At 41.2% G+C, this 23191-nt stretch overlaps 1 protein-coding gene across 3 annotated transcripts in view; it reads right to left on the bottom strand.

Annotated features, from left to right (window-relative positions):
- The window catches only part of akap6 (A kinase (PRKA) anchor protein 6), a 123023-nt gene that overhangs the window by 53021 nt on the left and 46811 nt on the right, over positions 1-23191 (bottom strand). For all 3 annotated transcript variants that reach the window (XM_072689392.1, XM_072689390.1, XM_072689391.1), the window contains exon 7: positions 19871-20049. In XM_072689392.1, the coding sequence (XP_072545493.1) occupies positions 19871-20049 (179 nt within the window). The remainder of the gene's footprint in view (positions 1-19870; positions 20050-23191) is intronic.

Here is a 23191-nt window from a genome sequence, read left to right on the forward strand (position 1 = left end):
GAGGGGGATCGGGTAGAAGGCAGCTGCAATGCAAACATGATAAGAGTGTCACTGAAGGCAGCTGGGGAGCCATAGAAATTAACGAGGAAAAGTATGAGGCACTGGCGCGTAGTAGTGTGAGAGAATGGCAGCGCAGGGGGTTTGTGTCCACCTTAAAGTAGATATTTAAGCAATGTGAACAAAAATGTGCTTTATTTATTTCTTTATCGTCTTGTCAGAATGCGATGAGCATCGTGACGAGATTGAAAACCGTGGGTAGCCTTGGCGCCACCCTGGCCCTCCTAGCATCCCCCCGCGTGTGACTGCCGTTCAAACCAGGCAGAACATACATCGGCCCTGTTTGAAATGTCTCCCATCAGACTCGTCCTGATGTTCCGAGGCAGCATCAGAGTGCAGTGCAGTGCAGGCATGCTCAGAAAATAAATTCTGCCGGGAGTTGTCTGTCTGTGTGTGTGTGTGTGTGTGGTCATGCCAGCAGTCGTAAACGGGCAAGAGTTCTATCAAAGCAGCTCATAAACTTGCACGTACAACGCTGAAGCTTCAGCTTCACAAAAACACTCCCCGGATAACACGAGAGGACTTCCATTTTCCAAAAAGAAAAAGAAAAAAAAACATGTGGGGCTGTGGCTGGGCCAGGTTGTAATTCATTTCAGCATACAAGCTTTCAGCGGACAAAAAAAACAATGCTTTTATTTTCAACATCAGTGTGATTCTGCCTTTCGCGTGATTCCTCCTTGGAAACGTCGGGCGAAGGATTACTTTCTCTGAGAAGAGGCCTTGAGACTCATTCCAAAACTATTACTTTCCAATCGCCAGCCATAAAAGCTGGATTTAATATGTAGCCTGCACTCCCAGCATGCATCGCATGACTTTACAGTTCAAAATAAAGGCCGTTATTACAGCGTTGTAAGGCAGGGGATCCTCTCATTCCCTTACGCTTATCAGGGCTCCACAGCTAAACAGACTGTGATTTAAACACGTTCATGGGCTGTTGTTTCACTGCGTTGTCTGACAAATTTGATTACGCGAGCAGTTAAAAACCGAAGGCCATATTTCTGCAGCTATCTATAATGCCAGGGGTACTGCCAGCAAGCAGAGCAGAGGAAGGGGAATCGTATTTATCATGACTACAGGACAAAGGGGAAACACTATAATATATGTCTGAGAGCTTCTAGAAAACACTTCATTATACGCAAAAGGCATATGTAACATCTCCATTAACGAACGATGGGAACACTTCTTACATAGGCTGGGCCTTGTGTGCAATGACGCATTCCACGCACACCTGAAATGTTCTAAACAGGAGTCACACGAGACAAATGCTCCACATCCTTAATCTGCAGGAATGCATTGAAGGCTTTGTTTCATTTACAGTGTCCCAAAAAATGCCCTTGCCCAGACCAGAACGACTGAGCAAGAAATCAGATTGCATTTGTTGGAACTGCCATTTGACGTTCAGGCTTGCGTGGGGCTTGAGCAGAAACCGCATCAACAACGGCTTTGACCTTGACATTAAAGCTCGTCCCGGTGCCTCAGCCCCTGTGGAACAACACATCAGTGATGTACCTGCTCGTGCCTCCTTCCCCTTTAAGAAATATCTTAGGCGGTTTGAAAGCTTTAGCTCCTGCAACATTTATCAGGGCGTGAAATTAGCAATTGCTAGGAGCTAAATTGCTGCCTCTTATTTAACGTTGTTGCTGAAAGGTGACATTTAATCGCTGATCCCTGCTTCCAAGAAGTCTAAACACCCAGACATCCAGCCATTGGGAGGAAGAGACAAGGGGGGCTTCAGACAATGTTCACATTATAGATTAGTTGGGTGTGTGTGTGTGTGTGGGGGGGGGGGGTTGGGGTCTGGATCGATTTCATGATCATCATCATTTTCAATCTAATACAGACTAGCCCCACTTAAATATGTGTTGGTTTGCTGAGCTAGAGCATGCATGCCAAACAATCACGGAGGGCATGTGGCAAAAATGTGAAACTAGATACACCACTTCATGACTACTACTAATACACGGAGTAGCAGAAAACCAAAAACTCACAAATATAAGCCTGAATTTGCTACTTCAAACCAGTCGTCTTTACTAATGCCCAAAAACGCCACTTCTTTCTTCTGTTCTCTCAGTTTTTTTTTTCTTTTTTTCAAAGGAGAGCTGACATAAAACAAAAACATTTGGAGAAACTACTTCAGAGCGACCTGCTTCAAAAATCCCCTGACTTCAATTCCGCTCTGCTTTTCAACAAAGCTTGACGGCATGCGCCAAGCGGCTTAGATGAAGATATTTTGAACACCGAGCCAAGCGCTCCAGGCAGGTGTTACATGAGAATCCATTAATATAGGTAATTAACATTAGCCACCATTTTAATTAACATGCAAACTAATTAGGAAATAATTAAGTAACATAAAAATCTGATCTTAATTCTAAATCGGAGGAAGCCGGCTAACTCTGCACTCCTCCTTTGAGGGAGCAGGAAAAGAGCTGATTTATTTTGGGGAGGGAGGGGTGTGAGTTAAAAGCAGGTTGCTTTTCAAAGTGGATTAGGGCGAAATGAAAGCGCAAACAGGCTCGGGATCAGATCCGCATAGAGAGGGCTGTGTTGGGCTCTCCTGGCTACTGTTTTGGCCAGATTGCAATTCAAAACACTGGGCCAGTGTATTAGCCACACAAAGGCGTGCCAGTAATCATGGCCTGTGTGTGACCGGGTGTGCGAGAGGCAGAGAAAGAAAGCGAGAGACAGAGAGAGAGAACACAGGGTATAGCCTCTATAATAAAACTGCCACCTTCTGCTAACACACATTTATGTGCCAAAAACGTCAGAAAAGGACTATTGGCATGGGTGCATATGGATTATATGAGTCTAGTTTTTCTTCTACTCTCATTAAATACTGTATACAAACTATAATAATGACTTCCTATCTGACTACAGTGGTTTATTCTGTTTTCCACAATATGGGAGTGTCACAGCATAGCCTGTTTCCCAAAAAACCTGCGCACAGGACATTTATCGTTGAAACGGCTGCGTTACGACCATAAAAAGGAGACAGGGACTGGAGGGAGAACGCCTTGCATGAAATAAGTGCTGTTAAATGCTCTTCTTGGCAATCACAGAAAGAAATTGATTTTAGTAATAAGACAAAGAAAGCAATTGCGGAGATCGATGCGTAAAGCCCGAACGCAGCGTACGGAGCCAAGTTTACTATTTCATTAACAGTAGGACAAAACTCCAGAACCATTCGCAATGACAAATGCCTGGGACCATTATATGCACATTTCAGGTAAGTGCTTCGGGCCAAGTTAAATTCGATTTCTCTGCCCCATTGTATCTCTATTTATTATTTGTTGTATTTGTTCCAGATGGAAAGGGCTGGGGCTGCCGAGGGAGTACTGTTCCTCCAGCTCATGAGAGCACAGTCCCAAATAAACTCTCCACCACAAATCCCACTCCAGCCTCCATGCTCTAAAAGCTTCTACTCTGACACACACACACATGCAAACTAATCAATGCTGTATTCCAAACTCCAAACACACCCACCTCGAGCTTAGCGTAAAAAAACAAATGTCTCTCAGCTCGCTTTCAGAGAAGAAAATGAAAATTTCATTGTAGTCTGATCATTAATCACTATGGGAAAGATGAAAGCAAAATGTCCCAAATATACTGGGAAACACATGCAAGCACAAACACACACACATATACATTCACACACATGAAAACACACACACACACACACACACACACACACACACACATACACACAAGTCTGCTATACACCACAGAGCACCATCTGATGACCTTGGTCTTCATTAGCTGTGGTTATGGGCTGTAAATGGCCTGTCTAAAAACGCCCCGCTCTGCGTGTGTGTGCTTGTGTATGTTGCCGAGGCGTGCGGCAGAAGGCAGACGGCAGGCTGGGCAGGAGGATACTGAGGGGTTAACATGCTGAGGAGAATCTTAAGCTGAGCTGTGACAGCACCTAAACGGCTCTGACACCTCAGCGTCGCGCTCACTCCTACCAGTAAGCCACCTTCAAAGTTGCTGTCAGGTAAATGACCTTGTATTTCATTAACTGATAATTAAATGGATTTATTCCACTAACGGTTTTAATTAAAATGCTAGAAATATTGATTACCTCTATCATCTCTACTCCCCCCAGATGAAAAAAGGTTTTAGAACTGTTTATTTAGAGAGGGGAGAGAATTAAATTAGATTGAATCTCTAAGAGACCTAAATAACGCTTCTCCGTTTTTCTGCTGCCCAAGCAGAAAAAAAGAGGTTTACATTTTTTTTAATGTTTAATTAATTATTTTGAAATCCATTTTTGCTTACCTTGATATTTAATTAAAATATCATTTTAAAACCTAATTAAATCCGCCGGTTTAATCTGAGGGGCAGAGTCTCTATCAAACATTGAAGGCTGCCAGTCCTGGAATGCGCAGCCCTATGCCGTGCAGGTGTGTAAGAAGCGGAGCCACGGAGCGGGGGGTTGTGGGAAAAGAGCTCACGGCAGCTGCTGGTGTGGAACCGCGCTATTGCCCTAATGCATATTGGATTCCGTGCCGAAACTAGTGTCATCAGAGCTCAGAGATGCCACAGATAGCGCCTCAGCAAGGCCCCCACGCCTGCTGATGGACAAACTAATTGCGCATGAAATCAAATATGATTTGTAAAGGGGGTTCATATGAAAAACAACAACAACAACAGGGGGAAAAAAAAGCACAGGCGAGTTCACACAGCTCCACACTGGAGCCCAGCGGCACCCCAGAGTGCTCGACCAGGAGCTAACATAGCGGCATCTCAGTGGATAGCGACTGATGTGCAAAGTTTTGAGGCTCTGCGTTCGTTTCTATTATTTTCCTCATTTTGAAGCATCTTTTGAAGATGTGATTATCTTTTAAGATATGCATGTGTCTTCATAGAAAATGCAGCCAAAAAACAGAGAATCAAATTAGTTTGGCAATTGTAAGCAAGCACAGATCCATCACTCCAGAGTTTTCTCAAAAACAAGAAAATTAGATCAGTCATACTCATTTATTCCCCTCATGGGTGGTATGAAAACATGAATGTGTTGGGGGGGAAATTAGCAATAATCATAGGGCATTTTGTGTAATTCCAAACAATTAAGTGTAATTCAAAGTCAGCTGTGTCATAGACAGAGAGATCCCTGCCTATTGTTGAAAGGGAGAATGTTTTTGATAAATGCTGTTTAAGATTTCAGTCTATAGTGCTCCCACGTAAACAGACGAGACAGGGAGAATGGTAAAGCAAAAGAAAAGAGACAAGAGAGAAAGTATCTGTGTGTGTGTATGGCAGACAGGGACATAAAGGCAAACTGGGAACAGTGTTGCAAAATAGACTGCACATGCAAAAGATGAAATAAAGGAAACAGGATAACCGGCAAGAACAATGCTATGAATACAATGTGTGCATGTGTGTGTGGTGGTGTCCATATAAGGTCAAGGCCAAGACACAGCAGTCACTTTGGTACTAGCGTGGGTTCTGTGAGACTTACAGTAGACACTGCACACCCCATTAGGAATCACAGTTGTCCAGCTCATAAACAGCTTGATTACATTACTGTGAAGTTGATCACCTTAAGTCTACACTCTTCGTTACGTAAAGAACCATGTTTGTAATAGAGATGTGAGTGTGAAGAACCTTTAAACTGGTATAGGACCTTTAAATAAGGTGATGGTTATTTTTACTTCTTTACACTCATGCCTCTCTATTACAAACATGGCTCCTTATGGAACCAAAAGTGGTTCTTCTAAAGCTTCACTCAAAGATCCATCATTTCAGCAGTTGTGAGCGTTATTTCTTATAGGCCAACACAATAATCTTACTTAATTCAACAACAACAAAAAACATTTCTTAGATAATCTTATAATTATACTCTTTTAACAATCTCTAAATGAGGCATAATCTAAATATCAACTAGATGCAAGAGAAATTCCAATGCCATGATATGTTTTTTGCAATATATTACTAAGCTCCAGTCTTTGACCAATCACAGTTGGTCCCTCCAGACAGAAAAGCCTAGAGTACAGGCACAATTAATCCATCTTCAATAGGCCATTGATCCATGATTTTACCATTTTAGCATTTTGCCTCATGCTTTTTAATTATAACACAAGCTAACAAAAACTACATTAAAAAGAAAATCAGTACTTTAGTAGTTGGAGTTTTCTGGACTTTGTAAAATCCTACCCGGGTTCTCATCTGAGCAGAGGAAGGCCTACGGTACTGACCTGTCAAAGCTCAACACTGCACAAATCCACTATGCAGGCAAAAAAAAGCAGATCATAGAGAACGGATACACATCAGCGTCGGCACACCCATGGGACAACATGTACTACACTAGTGCCGAACACACTCCTCAAAGAGCTCTCGCATGCAGGCCTTCATGTAGACCTCCCTGGCTTTTACTTACATTTGTGTTCAAGGACACTATCGCAGAGAGTTACAATATCACAGCCGGAGCATAAATCACAAGTAATCCAGCAGACAAGGCACTCTGTGTTCGGAGAAAGCCCAGCATTTGTAACTGCCACAGTAGCGTAATGGATTTCATCAGTTGGGGGGAAAAAGCTAGAAGCAACACCAGGCTAGGATCTAACAGGGAAATGATAACTGTGCATTTACAATGAGCGAAAATGTCCAAGCTATTATCAGTAGGGCTGGGACAGTTTATTGAAAACAGATAAAAAATGATGTATTTTGATGGTAATGTCATAAACAGCTGTACATTTATTATTATTACTCCAAGCCGTTTCTCTCAATTTTGGGCTTCGGTTCAAAGCCTTTATCCAAAGAGACACCAGTTAAAGCATAAATATTGGAAATGCAGTAACATAGTATGGTGATGCGATCTGTCGTCTGTATATTTAGGGCCAGATTTACGAATGCTATCAGCGCATGTTAAACCGGTTAGCACATGTGCTTCCAGCAACATGATCCACGGCTGGCTTGTGACAGTTTCTTTGCCAAGAGATGGCCTGTTATTAGTTTTGCTCAAGCTGAGAACCGTGTGACAGAGAACACTGTTCAAGTATGTCAGCTCCCAGTTATCTTACAGTAAACAGTTTGTAGCATAGCGTAGATGCCACAGTGTGACCTAACAAGACATGAATTTCACACTTCACGTTGGGCGTGCATTCGTGCTCCTCCCGACACACAATTCTCAATCATGCCGGCTGTCCATCGGTTCTGCTCATAAACTGTTCCCATTCAAGGACATGCAAGGGCTGCAGTGTGTCTCAAGAGGAAGCAGTTTGTTTCAGTCACAGTGTGTCACTTGCCGCTTGTTTAAAGAGATGATGAAGATTTATCCGTCTGCCATCCCAGTGCTTCATCTACAGGCAGATTTCCTCGCCGCTACTGGGGCCTTCACTCTGACATCATCCCAACAGGGCTGGCCACAAACAGAGCCCGCTCTAATCACCAGTCGTGATTCCACATAATATAATCTTTTACAAGTCGCAGCATCTGTCCCTGCCGGCCATAAAAGCTGAAGAGAAATAATTATGGCTCATCAAAGAGCTCAACTGCACAGGGCGAGATTCTGTGGATGTGGTTTCCATTTTTCTATCTACACCTGTGAGATACACATACAGCCTAAGACAAAAGCTAGCATGTCACTTCTCCATCCAGCCTGAGTCCTTTGGAATATATTTCATGAGAAGAGTTTTTCCCCCCACCCACCCTTCAGCATTTTTCCCGTCCTCCTGTTTTGCTTCTCATGCATGGCAGCTAGCACACGCAGCTTCAGCGCTTTGGCCAGATTTCAGGAGGAAAAGATCCAGAGGGCAGACATTAGAATTTTATATCACTTCAAGACAGGAGAAAAAGAGAGAGAGAGAGCGCAAGAGAGAGGGAGAACATGAGCCTCCTCTGACAGTGGGAGCGGCTTCAGAGCGGGTGATGGGATGCGTTCTCGTGGAGCGTCTCACCTGAGAGGCATGCTTAAATCAGCAGCCGTGATACGGTAATTCCGCCGCTCATATTTCATAACATGGATGACAGCTTTATGTTTACCAGATTGGCCATAAGCATTACGGAGACAGGAAAAAAACAGGCAAGAACATGAAGAACAAAGAAGAGGGGCCATCAAGCATGCTAGACGATCTGCACACTTCTGAACAGGAGCCTCAGCCTGGAAGAAACCTGAACAAGACAGGGGAAAAAAAAAAGTTTAGCAGTAGCTTTGGTTAAAGTCAGAAAATAGAGCGAGTGCATTTCTCCTCCACAGCTAGAGGAAATGAGCGGACACCAGGCTGGGCAGCGAAATGAGTTTATTCACAACTGCATCGTGCTCAATTGCTAATCCACTGTGCACTCTGGTCCACTGACTACAGTGTATCTCTAACACCTGCGATATTAATAATACAGCGAGCCGCCAATTCCTTTCAGATGGCTATCCTTCCTGCTGAAGGCTTGTTAAATATTCATTGACAATTATTCCACAGTGACTGAAGGCTAAGTGCTCAGAGAGAGAGAAAGAGTGAGAGAGAGACGGAGAGAGAGGGGAAAAGAAGGAGAGAGAGAGAGCTATACAGATATTGATGCTCACTTCTCTCAGCCGCAGCCTGCAGATCCCAATCACACTCATGCTAGAGAAACCAATAACCGATAACAGCCTACCAAAGTGCCAAGGTTCTGCAGCCATTAGCAAATGAACAAACATGTCGATGACCTGTCCGACCAGCTGAGCCATAAACGTGGATGACTGAAATGGCTGTCAGTACATTCAAAAATGGAAACATGGACTCTGTGAGTTGGACTGGGGTCACAGATCTGGCCTCCAGTGACTTCACCTGTTAATATAAAACATGCACCCTGACTCTGAAGGTCTGGGAACATCTTGGCCTCCTGTGGTTTTTATACTCACTGTTATATTTGCAAAAAAAAATGTTTGCAAAGATTTTGTTACTATATATTGATTGATGAACAATTTGAGTTTTTTTTACTTTGGGTTTTTTATGTAGTTAAATGGGTTCATTAGAATGTGCTCAGATATCAGGTATTTCTCAAGTTTCACCCTGAAGACGGAGACGCCTTTTTCTTATCTTTTGCACTATCAAAGTAAGTAATTTTTTATCATAATTTAATAACACACTATTGTGAGGCATATAAACAACTTACAGTGACAGCTAGCCTGGTTTAACTACAGCCACCTCACGATGGGGTAAGCTGAGACGCAACACTACAACTAAAGCTTTCAAGAGAAACAAAAAGTTAATATTACTCCATATTCCATCAAATGTTTAATCCACATATTTCCCAGAAATATACCACAGATTTCAAGTAAATACATGTTCTAGTTTGATCTAGTTTGTGTCCAGAAAATTGGCTAAATTTGACAAAACTTGTCATATTTATTTGGATGCGGATATTTCTACATATTTGGATTGGAAATCTCATTTCTCTCAACCACAGTAGACCTGTAATAGGTAACTGTACTGTAAATCTGTTTAGTGACTCACAACTCGGGCTGGGAAATTAATTGAAAAGAATCAGAACTGACAAAAGCTTTTTTATTTAATCTTAACAATGTCTTGTTTTAAGGCAACTGTCTTTGGTCCATGAACAGAAGCAGACACAGTAAAGCAAATACTAGGCTGTGGGTGTGGATGTATTAGTAATTCCGAGCTGGGCTGTGCTATTCTTCATAAAATAGTGTTAGACACAGTTTAAACAGCTTCTAGAGGGAAATGAATCTTCAGGAAGTACAATATAAGCACTAGAATGGGAGCAGGCCGTGTGGATTGAAGGATTGAAGGCTTCCTGTGGCTTTCTCAAAATAAAAACCAAGATGCAGAAAAAAAGAATGAGAGTCAGGCTATAAAAGAACACAGTAAATGACGGCTGTATGGATGTTTGGTGTTCATTGTACCAGATTAAGTGGTTTTAATGTGTTTGGTTACAAGTAGTTTGCAGCCCTATCATAAATCTCAGTCTTGTAAACATTATAATTTGCAGCTTTAGTCAAGACTGGGTGAGATAGGCAAAGCTACAGTGTGTTTTATGTGTGCAATTTTTTCTCCTGTTTATGTGTAACATATTTCTGTCATCAAATCAAAACCTTTCTGTTCTTTAATGCTGTTTTTTTTTCCTGAGACGGTGCATCTCGGTTTAAAATGTAAGTGATCATAAATCTTTTTTTTTTTTTAATAGGACAATGGAAAAAAAAATGTAAAAAGATATTTGGAGCATTTCTATTGGTCCATTCATCAAGAAATTATGCCACCATGTAAGGAAGAATTGTCACAAAAAATATTTTTTTGCATGAAAACATAAAATTTAAAATGATGTTTGAAGTGAAGTGTTTTTTGCCGACTGCAGTTTGACAGTTATGATTATTTTTTATGAAAAAGTTAATAGTGCCTTTTTGCTTCAAAATTATAATCACACAAACAATATGAATTAATATGTAGGTGAGTTTCAACTCGGGAGAAGAATTCTAACAGCGAGCCAACTTTGCAACTCAAGCAGCTAATATTAAGTTCATTATTCATAATCGAGATAAAATGTTCAATTAATCATGATACTGATTTGAGGTTGTATCGCCCAGCAGTACTCACAACTACTCCACACAACTATCTTAGCGTACGGGGTAACATTTTAAAATTGCTGAGCCAAAAACAAAAAAAACATCAGGTTGCCACCCTCTCTCTTACTTTTGTACACTGCTGCTTTTTCCAAAAAGGCGAGATCAGCTTTCTGTTTAATCTGTTTCTGCAAATGAACAAAGAAAACATGCTCATTTTAAACACATAACTCCAATTTTGTAAGGACACTGCACATACTTGTAGCTTAATATGTTAATGGAAATTTTGTCACCATGTAAGGAAAAATTGACACATTAAAATTTTTGAAAAACAAAAAAAAGGAGGAAGTTTTTTATGCATGTGATCAATAATATGAAACTATCTAGGCCTACATACCTAGGCAAGAAAGAAGACACTTCCTTTTGAATCACAATTTATGTATCACAAATACTGTACCTTTTCTGTTTCCGCTATTAAAATAAACATGATGTTTTCCTTTCCAGGTAAGGTTTAGATACTGCAAATATCTGTTCCGTTCTCCCTCTTTAACTGCAGTTTTATTTGAGCCTCTGATGCAGGTGAAGACAAACAGACTTTTCTGGAATACAGTATCCTGGTATTATTTATTTATGGGAAGATTTTTTTTATGTATTTGTTTGTTTGTTTTTTCTTTGTTTGCTTGATTTTTTTGTTTAGACTTCAAAGACAAAAGCAGACAGCACATATAAAATAAAATCATGTATCATAACTGGGGATAAAAAGAATCTAGGCTTCAGTGGCATTCTAAAGAAAGCTTTATATACAGTGAGTTGTTTTCCACAGCAGTGGAAAAGTCAAGTACGCTCCAATAACACTACACCTCAATATCACAGCATGCTTATCAGATTAGGCTTTATCATATTGTGACTGAAGTCATTAAACATTTGCAGGCATGGCATGCGGACAACCCGCTAACCACAAAGGAAATCAAAGTAATAGTTTCTTATTGCGTCGTGCCTTTTCACAAAGGCACTCTGATTCAAATAATTACTGCCTAAAGTGCTCCTCGTTGCTTTATTTGCAAGCAAGTTAGATCATCTTTGATCTGACTGCCAAGTGTCAAAAGCAAAATCCGAATAAAAAAAACAATAAAATCTGGTTCGCATTCTGGACGTTCGTATATAAACATGATATCTCCCCAAAGAAAAAGAAACCAAAAAAGTAAAGAAAGAAGTAAAGAAAGAAAGAAGCATATTTAATCACATGAGCGCAGGCTTTCAGTGAGGGTAAGGCTTTACAGATTCATTCAGGTCTGAGACTGAATCTGAGCACCCTTCATAAAAATAAAATCAGAATGTTCTCGCTCATCTCTTCATGAACTCCGTAACTGGCAAACACAAAATCAGAGAGAAAAACGCAGAGATAAAAGACAAGTCCGAGACAATTCCCATCAACTGTGAACCGAACAAAGAAAGATGTTTATGAGAAGCAGATTTCAAATCCTGTCTTTAATGTTTTGCAGTCCATTTCGCATCCACTAACAATATTCGTTTCAAAACACGGTGCTCATACATCTAATTTAGAAAAAAAAATTAATAAGAGTTAAACCCTGCCTGCATATTAATTCATATCATTTGTGTGATTAAATATTTGAAACTGTCTGCAAAAAACTAGGCACTATTAACTTTTTCATAAAACATTCATTTCAATTGTCAAACTGCCGTCGGCGAAAAACACTTAGAGAGGTATGTCATTTTAACTCACTTTATAAATTACAGCTGGAGTGCCTTTGCATGCTAATACAAGCAGAGAGAACCAGAATAAATTACTACTTATTTGGATCCTTGATTGTATTTCATTTTTCACTTAGGGCCCAATAAACATTTTTCAGAGCATGTAGATGAATGTGATGTCTGTCAGAATTAAGCAAAACTACTGTTGAACAAGTTCTCCCGACTTCAAGAGGGATTTGTAAATTAAGAATAGCATATTTCAAAGAAAGGAGACATAATCTATGTCCAGATAAAGTTCATTTATAGCTTTGCTGAAATGTACCATGGCATACATCCAGGGGTGGAAAAAGTGCAAGAAACGATAACATGGGCACTCAGAATACAGATACTTTTTAGGAGAACACATTCAGTAAACCTATCTACTAGATGAGCACAATGGATGCTTGTTTATTAACTACTGAAAAAACAGTTCACAGTGTTTAGCAAACACAGCTATTGCACTCTAAAGAGAAACTCAAGAAATGGTTACTATTAAAGTATGAGTAAACTGATAAAATCACTGTGACAACCAGCTATTTCTATTTTTTTTTTTGAAAGATGTTCTTTCTTTTGAAAGATGATTGAACTGAACAGTCTCTGCAGTGAAAGAGTTAATGATGTTACACACATTACATTAAACATTTGAACCATTGAACCTTACCCTACAATTTAGGAGAGAAAAAAAAGGAAAATACTGTCATTCAAAAGTTTGGCCACCTAAGAGTGTTCTCAGATAGCCTTTACGAAAAGGAATTAGCTTGTAAGGGCTATGGCTTGTTCGCAGTCATTGCTAGGAAAGATCAAACCATGCAAATTTAAAAGCTTTATAAATACGTTCACTAACAGCTACCTAGCTAACCTTACTAGTATTTCTATTTTAAATAGACGCCCACAAAGAAGATGATGAGGTGATGGTATGTGAAGAAATAGCAGTTAATAGGAATGGTGGAGGTCAAATCGAGAACTAGAAGACTGCTCATAGGATTTCTAGACTGGAATGGTGGTGCACTGTTCTACTGTTTAATGGTGCTCAAATCTGCTCAAATATGACCTTCATTGAAGTCATCAGAAGGAAACTTTTCCTGTGTCCTCAGTGCAAAATGCAGCATCAGAAACGTCTAAAAAAAGGCTGGTACATTTTGGAAACAGAGACGGAGACAGTTTATTCACTATTCAGTCATCACTCATTTTTCAAAGGATTCTGAATGGGGCTGTGCATGGTAACTAATAGGCGGTACTGTCCAAATACAAAGATAAATTCGCACAGTTGTGGGTAGGTTCATTTCACACTGATATGAGTTTGTCCGGATTTTTTTTTAAACAATACATTCAAATTTACAGAATTAAAAACTGGGAAAACTGTCATGGTCTATGGAATAAAAAAGTACAGTTTGTTCTATTGGAAATATAATAAGTAGAGAACAAACTTGTAACAAATACTTGTAATTGTAATGATACTCAAATAAAGTACAAGTCTTAAATATATAATCAAGTACAATCACTGAAGTATATTCCAACCTTGCATACATCAATGTAGCAGTTCTTCCATGAGAAGGCTAAAACTACAGTACCTACAAACTTGCAAAACTCCTGACCCAGTCTGAACTCCTCAAAACCAACTAATTCACAGCATGTCAAACTTATAACTCCTCAAAACTGCACCTAAATACGCATCAAAGTCTAAAAAAGTCCAATCAGAATTCTCAAAGTTAGCGCTAATATTAGATTTAGAGCAAACCTGACCATGAAGCGAGGTGAACCTCTGCGCCGGTGCATAAATTGGGGCGCGGAGGTGCTAGCGTGCTCCTCTCCCCAGACTTTAAGTGCCACCTCGTGTAATTTCATTTTCACCAGCAATAACCCCGGGTCACTTTTTAAGCATGGTGACTTTGATATACCTAAGACTTCTCCATATGCATGGTAGGCCTGTGTGTTGTGGCACGGCTGCTGTTAACATATGCCAGTGAGCAGAATGGGGGTGGCGGAGGTGCGCGCAACCCCCTCGCCACCCCCTCCCACTGCGCCGCACTCAGCCAGCGAGAGGGGTGAAATGGCGGCCCTGGGGCAGACAAGCTGTCTCCAAGCAGCCTCTGATAAGGGCCCTGCTTGCCTTTTACATATATACATATGACAGTGGCAGAATATGCCACAGACACCTGGCAGGGACCAAGCTCAGGATGCAGATACGCAGAATGCTCTAAGCCATGCAGGAGGTCCCCAACATCGCCGATAAACCTACAGGACAGGGCTGCATCTGGAAGTGCCAGGCCAAATATATAGAGCAAATGTTGGAGTGTCGTGGCTAGGTTGTTACACTGGAGGCGGTTTTGACAAGCTGGTTACAGGATTAGTGTGGCCAGCGTAAAATAACACGCTCTAATCGAGGGGCGATGACTTGGAGAGGGCTGAAAGTGCTTTGGAGGGGTGTTCACCTTTAGAAGAGCCAGTGGTACATTCCATAGCGCAATCCCACCTCTGTCCACATTATCCAAATTAGAATCAGAACAAAGTGTGTTCGTTGTAATGAATAATGTAAATAATATGCCTTTATTGTCATTTATAACCACTACATTTGCCAGCTTATAAATCAGGGGTCACAGTGTAGGAGTAGAGAGGTTAAGAACATTGTTAAGGTCTAGCAGTGGCAGGTTAGTGGACTCAAACCCACAACCCTGTAATCCATAACCCAGCCACCACTGCCCCATCATGTACATTAGGGCTGCAACAAACAACTACTTTGATCATTTGAAATAATCTATAATAATAAAACTTTTAAAAACAATCTAACGACTGTTAAAACAAATAACCGATTATTCGATAATTGAGTATGAATTGCTCAATGGCCAGATAACTCTTATATACCTATCAGCTTTTGAATTTAGGTTGAGGTTGTTTCATGCCTTTGCTAACTAACAATGAGGACAATAAAGATAAGCACAAAAACAAAACAAGTTTTAATGAACTTTCCTGTTAATAAAAATTATTTTTTAAAAAACAACAAAAATAAACAAAAGTAAATCAGTTTTTCTTTAAGCAATTTTCCCATACTTTTTTGGATCAGCTAAAAAAAACAAAGAACAAAGGGAAACAAATATGAGATTTGTGTAATTTTAGCATTCAGTTTGAAAGTATATGTAGCATGCTACATGCTACATGTGTTTTAGTGACTTTTATTTTGACATGGTTTCGCTGGAGCCTCTTTATCCCTTGTCTGCCACACTCAGCTAATTTCCATATGAGACTTCAACGCCTCACACTAGTAGAACTCTACACTTTACTCACACACCAGATCGATGTCACTGAAGATGTGTAGCCACGTTGCCGTCTGGCTCTGTAGCTGTTTTATCCACAAACACAGTGCTCAGTCTGTATGTTTCCACTCCAGCTCTGTAACTAGCTTTGTGCTGCTTGTTTAGAGGCTCTGGCACTGGATAGTAGATTGAACTATATACCTATATCACAGAGGAAGCATTCAGAAAATGAGTAGTGTAATTATCAGCTTCACAAACCACAAACCACCAAAAAAGCAACCTCGGTTCTATGTCAAGCTCTAGCTCTGAATCACCTCGCTGCTCTGGTCTGGACATGTTGAGGCTTTCCCCACACTACACACACACACACATACACACACACACACACAGAAGAGGGTTCCCCTGAGCTCTGCCACATCACCCACTGCCATATTCAGTACATGTTAATAATACCACCTCAGTCCCTGCACACATGTAGGCCACCTCTCTGCCTTATCCTCTCTGCCTGTGCTCAGATATGTCCTGACATTTAGCTGAAGCATAGAAAGGCTCTCTACATGCTGCTGAAGGTGTATTACCATGGCAATAAGAGAGAAAGAGACTTCCTAAGGACTGGAGCAATTCAGTGACCACACAGTCACCAAGGCTCCATCAAGCTTCTTATTGATCCACCTCTTACATAACTGTGTAACTATGCTGCAAAGAGAGCATTAAAGGTGCCCCAGATTTGAAAACTGTATTTACTTTAGCAAAGCTGAATAATAAGAGTTTGGAACATGGAGCTAACATAACGAGAACCTCAAACACTGTTGTGTCCTCTGTCAAAAGAAAAAGAAAGTCGAGCATAACCAAACAGAGCTGTAAATAATGCCAATTCTTAACTGGTTATATTGGCACCCACAAAATGTACAAAAATCCAGCCCACTAGCGAAAGCACTGATTAAAGCTGGCAAAAAATGGTGAAACAACACAGACTTTGTGAGAATACAGGGTTTTGATACTGGATAGCAACACATTACCTTCAGACTTATAAGAATACCATCTGCTACGTGAAACAAGCCCACTGCTTTTTCTGTGACCATAGCTTTTCCTGTGCCAATGTCCACAAAAAAGGGAACTTAAACTCATCACAAGATGAACCCCAAAGGCAGGGGACAAAATAGGGATTTCTAATAGGCTAAAAGCTAATAATGGGCAGGTGGCTTTTGCCATCTCTTCTCTCCATCATCCACTCCCATGAAAACAAACAGTGAGACCGCTATAGCCAGTAAAAGCGTTTGCAACATTGTGTCTGAGCATTTTTCACCTCAGGTCACATACTTCATTTTTTACACATCAAGGACAAGTTAAGACACTCAGTTAATGCCTTCTTTGGTACCATTAATGGGCATGTAGGTCAGAGGTAACAATATATATTTTTGTAACTGATGGCCAATATTGATCTTGAGTATTGGCTGATATCAAGTCAATTCAATATTTCCTCTTTACAAACTAGCATGCTTAAAGTGAGCTGTATTTAATTAAAAGCACTTGAGTTCAGTTGAGCATCGACTACTCAGCTCCTGTAGTATCCCACAGGAAGCAATATACAGCTAATAATATCACCTCACACAGTGTGAATGTGTGCTATTATGGGCTAGGTCCAATCCAGCATTGTCAGCTGATATTGACACAAGACCAATACCCATAAATACGAATAGGCCAATTAAGTAATACCATATTGGTCAAAAATAATTTTATATGACAGCTGTTTTGGATGCAACCAAAACAAATGGCTTGATCTGCTAACAAGACACTGCAATATCCCACATGGCTCATCAAATGATGGAATGGGTTGAGGAGGGAGAGAGTTCTGTGAGGGAGACTTAGACTGTTGGAAATGTGTGGAGATGAAAAATCCAACCACCAACCACAGGTCTGGGAGGAGCAGTGAAGATTGTGTGGGTAACAATAGGGAAATCATTTTAACATTTTAGGCCAGAGGAAGACCTACAAATACTGAAGCATGTTGTAAAATCTCTTGTTTCTGTTTTTTTGTGTGTTTGTGTTTATCAGTAATCATTACAAAAAACATTAAGCATTTCCTTTTTACGACAATTTTAGCCAAACGGCAATATAGATGCTTATAATTCAGCCATATTGCACTACTGGTGCTCATTATTGGAACACAAGCCCTCTTTCTTTTTCTTTCTATCCCTTTGTGTAGCTCTATCTCGCCCCCCCTCCCCTACAGTTTAATTAGAAGAGAATAACTAAAGTAGACAGGGTTCCCTCAGGATTATCATTTGACCAGCATCCAGCCATGCTGGGACATTATAGCCTCCCAGAAAATAATTCACACAGCGCAACTCAACACCAAAATGTGGGCGAGAGCATATGTTTCCAGCAATAATAACAAAGTGTTATGACTGTCAGGAGAGACGCGCCCTGCTTTGCACACACCTTAATGACGTTCCGGGGAAAGGCTCTGTGTCTGGGCAGCGTGGTATATTACTTCTTTGACAGCGAGCATTGCTCATCGGTGTGCCGTTTTTTAACCAAAGCAAATTAATGACCGCGAGCAGCACCTGTTGTAGTGTGGCATTAGAAATTAATGGCGAGGGGGACTCGTCATTGAAAATACCGCCTTGACAGCAGTTTCTAAATATTGTTTAGTCTGAGAAATGTGGACCTGAACAAGCACTAAGAATTCCCCATACCACCATCAACATGGCTCAATAGGCCATAAGGTGGTTTGAGACAGGCACTTAAGCAGAAGTTTCCTATAGAGGATTCTCATCAACATTTGACCTATGTGTGTATATGCAACCCTACAATATGGTACAATCAACTGACACAGGGGAACTTATGGAGCCTGACCTTCATGTTGAGCAATACTAATGCATTAGTAAACGTATGCAGATGTCAGCGGATGATGGTTATGATAGAGATAGGATAAAAGATTATTTTCCACAATGCACTGAATTTTACATTCAACCAGTGTTTTGTTTTTTTAGTCTTGTTTTTTCTCAGAAGCTGCATCACCTACCTTTTCCTTTGGCATGGCAGCCGTGTTGAGGCCATTGTGGTGATGCTGACCTTGCCTGTAGTTCCCACATTAATAGTGGCCTTGAACTTGACCTCAGTTCCCACCTCCCCTTGCACATATTTACCCAACCTCTGTCCTGAAAGCAGCCCTGCTGCCCCTTCTGTACAACAAAGCGAGGAGATTTGTGGCTCCTTGGGTGACCTTCCCCCCACTCCTCCGGCCTGCCTCTAATTAGGCGATGCATCTGATCATCATTAACAGCTCCGAGATAATGAATCACTTGCTCCTATCTCTCTGTTAATTCGCTGTAACCAAGCGGCTAATGGCTGTCAACGCTGACTGATCACACTGATTGTGGTGACTTCTAATTGCAACAAAACAATTTAAGAGCAACGCTGCTTTTTATGTCGCCCACAGAAAAAGAAAAAGGGAAGGAAGGAGAAGACCGCTGCTCAGCAATGGAGGGGGAGGGGGTTGAGATGGCGGGAGAGGTGCGAAGAGAGAGAAAAGGAACAGCCAGGCTGTGGATGAAGTAGTAGAGATTATGGAGGAGAAGGGAAGCAGAGATTGCGCCCAAGTGCAGCTCAGCCTCCCTGGGGAAATCCAGCTGAGGGGATGCTGTATGCTGTTTGCTGTGCTGCTGCACCCTTCACATGCGACACAACCCCGGAGATCAGCCACTTTAACCACCACCCCCCCCCAACACACACACACACACAGCCCTCCGACAACACCCAAGGCCTCCGCACAAACGCACTATCTAATTGGAGTGCAATTACCCAATCACAATTGACAATTAAACAAAGAGAAATTGGTACCCAGAATGACTACCTCTGCAATTACACATTAAGTGCAAGGTATAAATTGAGTTTCGCACATGACCTGCAAAGCATAATTGTGTGTTTGTGCCTATGTGTTCGTGCGTGTGTGTGTGTGGGTGGTGCGAATGTTGGCAAAAGCTATCAAATTATTCATGCAACCACACAGGCGTTAGCACTCATTTATGAACAGGAATTCCATATTCACATCATGCATATCATAGGCAGGCCCCCCACCCACTTCTTCTTCTTCTTCTCAGAGAGGAGCGCCTAACTGGCGAGCTTTTCCTTTGGCCCTTTCCTATGCTAATAGGCAGCCCTCCCCTGCCCAGCCTGGCCCCTGTGTTTGTTTATTTTGCTGAGCGAGCAGCGAATAGCCGCGGGCTAGCCGAGCGGAGAGGAGTGGGGGGTGGCGGGTGGTGTGAGGAGAGGATGGCCAGGGAGAGATATAACAGAGGCAATAGCAGGGCTGTACCTTGGGACTGGCATGGGGACCAAGGTCCACAGGGTCCTCGGGGTCCGGAGCTTTTTCGCTGGTCACTATGTGGGCTTTGATGGTGTCCAGCGTTCGCAGCATCCAGCTGTGCTGCCGGCGAATCTGTCTCTGCAGCTCCTGCCACTGGTGCGCAATCATCTGGAGCATGTCCTGGAGGCCTGCACGTTCATACACACAAACAAATTATCACACTTTATCAAATAATGTTCACAACCACACAAATTTGTCCAGTTATGTGCTTTAAATAGACAGTTCCAATGCACACTATTCTATCATGAACATATAATTTGTGTATACTTTGTAGGGGTGTAGAAATGTATTAGAGCATTATGATGCAGTCATCAGATTCAAGAGCATTGATTCTGGATTATCAGCACATCAAAAATATTTACCAATAGAATGTAATGCTAAAATGTGAAAAGAGACACAAATCACGCACAAATGACACATTACAGCACCTGATCAACACCCTGGTCACCCTGCTCTCTTTCTTATACAAACAAGCTAAGCAACGACCAGATATCAGATTGCTGATGCTGTTAGTTGGGCGGTTACTGTTTGTGTCATGCTCATTAGCAAGCTACAAGTTGAGGATTCAATCCTCAAACACAGACCAAGCAAGAGAAGAAAAAATAAAATTTTTAAGATATGTGAGATAATTACAGTTTTCAGTTTTAAAGGGGGAGTTCCTATTTGAAGAGGTTAAAAGAAATAATTAAACCTCTAGTTTTTTGTGTTTCTTCAGCTGCATAGAAACTAATATGCACTCAAATGAGTGCTTAGTTATGCGCAAAGATATCATGAGCTACAAGATCACAAACCAAAATAAGATATATAAGATCTATATATATATATATATATATATATATATATGCAAACACACACAGCTAGTGTGTAGAATCCCTGCTCAGCAATACAGTGGTCTAGCCAGTCTCCCACACACATCTCCCACCAGTGGCCTTTAACGAGCCTTTAATGTGCTGTGGTTCCTCCATTTATCATGCCTCACATTTAAACACCACCCCTGCACCCCACCGCATCTCAAACACAGCAACTACAACCACATTCACCACTAATAACACCCCAAACATTAGCCTAATCACTACTATCTGCATTTTCATTCAATAAGGAGTGTTGCGATGTGGTTAAAAATGGTAGTTTGATATTTTAATGTCACTCTGACTTTTAATGTCTTCTTACAGAGCATCTAATCAGAGACAAAAAAAAATCAGAGGCTTTGATTTTGCACCCAAATGATGGCTGAAACCCATGTGGACCCTGACCCAAGTTTGGTTATGATTTTCAAATCTATATTGAAAACCATCCATTACAGGCTATAGTTTCTTTATTGCTGGTACATACTACCTCTGTTCTGCAATAACCCTCTCTTGTACTACTTCCACTATACGTTTCTGATTATTACGGTTGGGCTTGATTCACACAGCAGGTAAACGTGGCCCAAATCTCATTTATTTCAACATGTGAAACAGATTAACAGTATTTCAGTTCTAATTCTGGCCACTTCAATACCATAAGTGGTATTGAAATCCGATACACATCCAATCTAAACTGCCAGGTCAGAATTCATACGACTTTTATGGCATGAAGACATTCGCTAAGAAGAAGGGAAACTGGACAATAGCAGTGAGAGAGGTTTTCAGAAGAAACACGGCCCCAGGAGGACGTGGCTGCAGTGTCAAAGAAAAATAAAAATGACATCTCAATGCATGAAAGGGAGGCAAGAAGAAGAGCAGGATCGAGGCAAACACAGGGATATATAAATATATAAATATATATATATATATATATATATATATATATATATATATATATATATATATAAAAAGGCTGCAGGATCCAGCCACAAACATTGAGCAGACAGCAGTGGGCAGCTCAGGGCACAGGAGCGAGAGAAGCAAGGAGAAAAGAGAGGGGGTTAAAGAGTGTATAGAATCAAGTTGAACGTTTCCAATACAGGTAGTTAAAACATACTATAAGGTTACATTCACACAACAGGCAAAGTGTCCCAAATTCTCACCAAATCCAATGTTTGTTTTTGTTTTTTATGTGGCCTATAGCCAATATACGTCTGAACTGTTCATGCTCCTTAGAAAGGTTTGGTTTCATCTTTGCCAGCATTATAGGAGCTATCATGGAAACTTTAACCCCCGCTCTTTTCTCCTTGCTTCTCTCACTCCTGTGCCCACTGCTGTCTGCTCAATGCTGGTGCGAGTCTGTTTGTGGCTGGATGCTGCTGCCTGCCTGGCTTTTGGACCATGTACTTAAAGGGCAAGATCAGTGAAAAATAAAATTCTTTTATATAAAAATTCTTTAAATAAAGGAGTTTACATTTACTCTCTGTAGTAACATAATTTTTACCTGAGTTTGGTTTGAGGTTACTGTGCTGAATTAATTCCTGTACATGCCAGGCCATTTCTACGCCACAATCATCTTTCCCTAAATCCTGCTGGCCATAATTAAAACTCGGAGGTTAAGAGGGTGTGGGAGGGGCTGTAGAGTGTCCCTGCGCTGTGTGCATGACGAGCTTTGTCTATCAAGCGTGGCTCTGCACCGCCGCTCACACCTGCCGAGTGATCAGATCTGCTAAGTTGCTAGGAAACCAGGTATTAGTGGCTGGGACGGCGAGTCGGGAGGAGATTTACGTATAATTGCGTCTTCCAATATATACACTGAGAGGACGCTCCAAGCCAAAGGAGATTAGATGTATAGGTGTGTGTGTGCGGGTGTGTGTGTGTGTGTGAATGTGAATTGCTGTGCTGTGGCGTGATGGGCACAGTAAGATGAGTCCCGCTCCAGGGGGCCATCTGCATATTTAATGGTGGCCAGCTTAACCAGCGAAGAGGAGAGGACTAGCCGACAGGGAGGTCAGCTTAGTGGATTTGTACATTTACTGAACGCTCTGCAAGGCGCTTCAGGTGAATAATCAGAAAGAGAGAGAGAAAGAGAGAGAGAGAGAGAAGGGATTGAGGGAGGAAACATACTGAGGAAGCGAGAGCAACCTAGAGAGATGGAGAGAGAGAGAGAGACAGGGAGACATAGGAGAGATAGAGTTGCTGTAGCAAGGTTTTTGTAATGTTGTAATTGCAATGCTGTACGAGTTATATCACATTTGTTTTTATTATATTGTTTTATTTCAACAATGTCTTCAACAATGGAATATTAGAGAGAGAGAGAGAAAGAGAGAGAGATTTAAACAGAGTAAGAGAGATATTTAAGTAAGAGGGAGAGGCAGAGGGACAGAAGAGACATTTAGAGAGCCAAAATAAACAGAATAAAGAT

The sequence above is a fragment of the Salminus brasiliensis genome, chromosome 10 (assembly GCF_030463535.1).
Source record: "Salminus brasiliensis chromosome 10, fSalBra1.hap2, whole genome shotgun sequence".
Taxonomy (NCBI): Eukaryota; Metazoa; Chordata; class Actinopteri; order Characiformes; family Bryconidae; genus Salminus; species Salminus brasiliensis.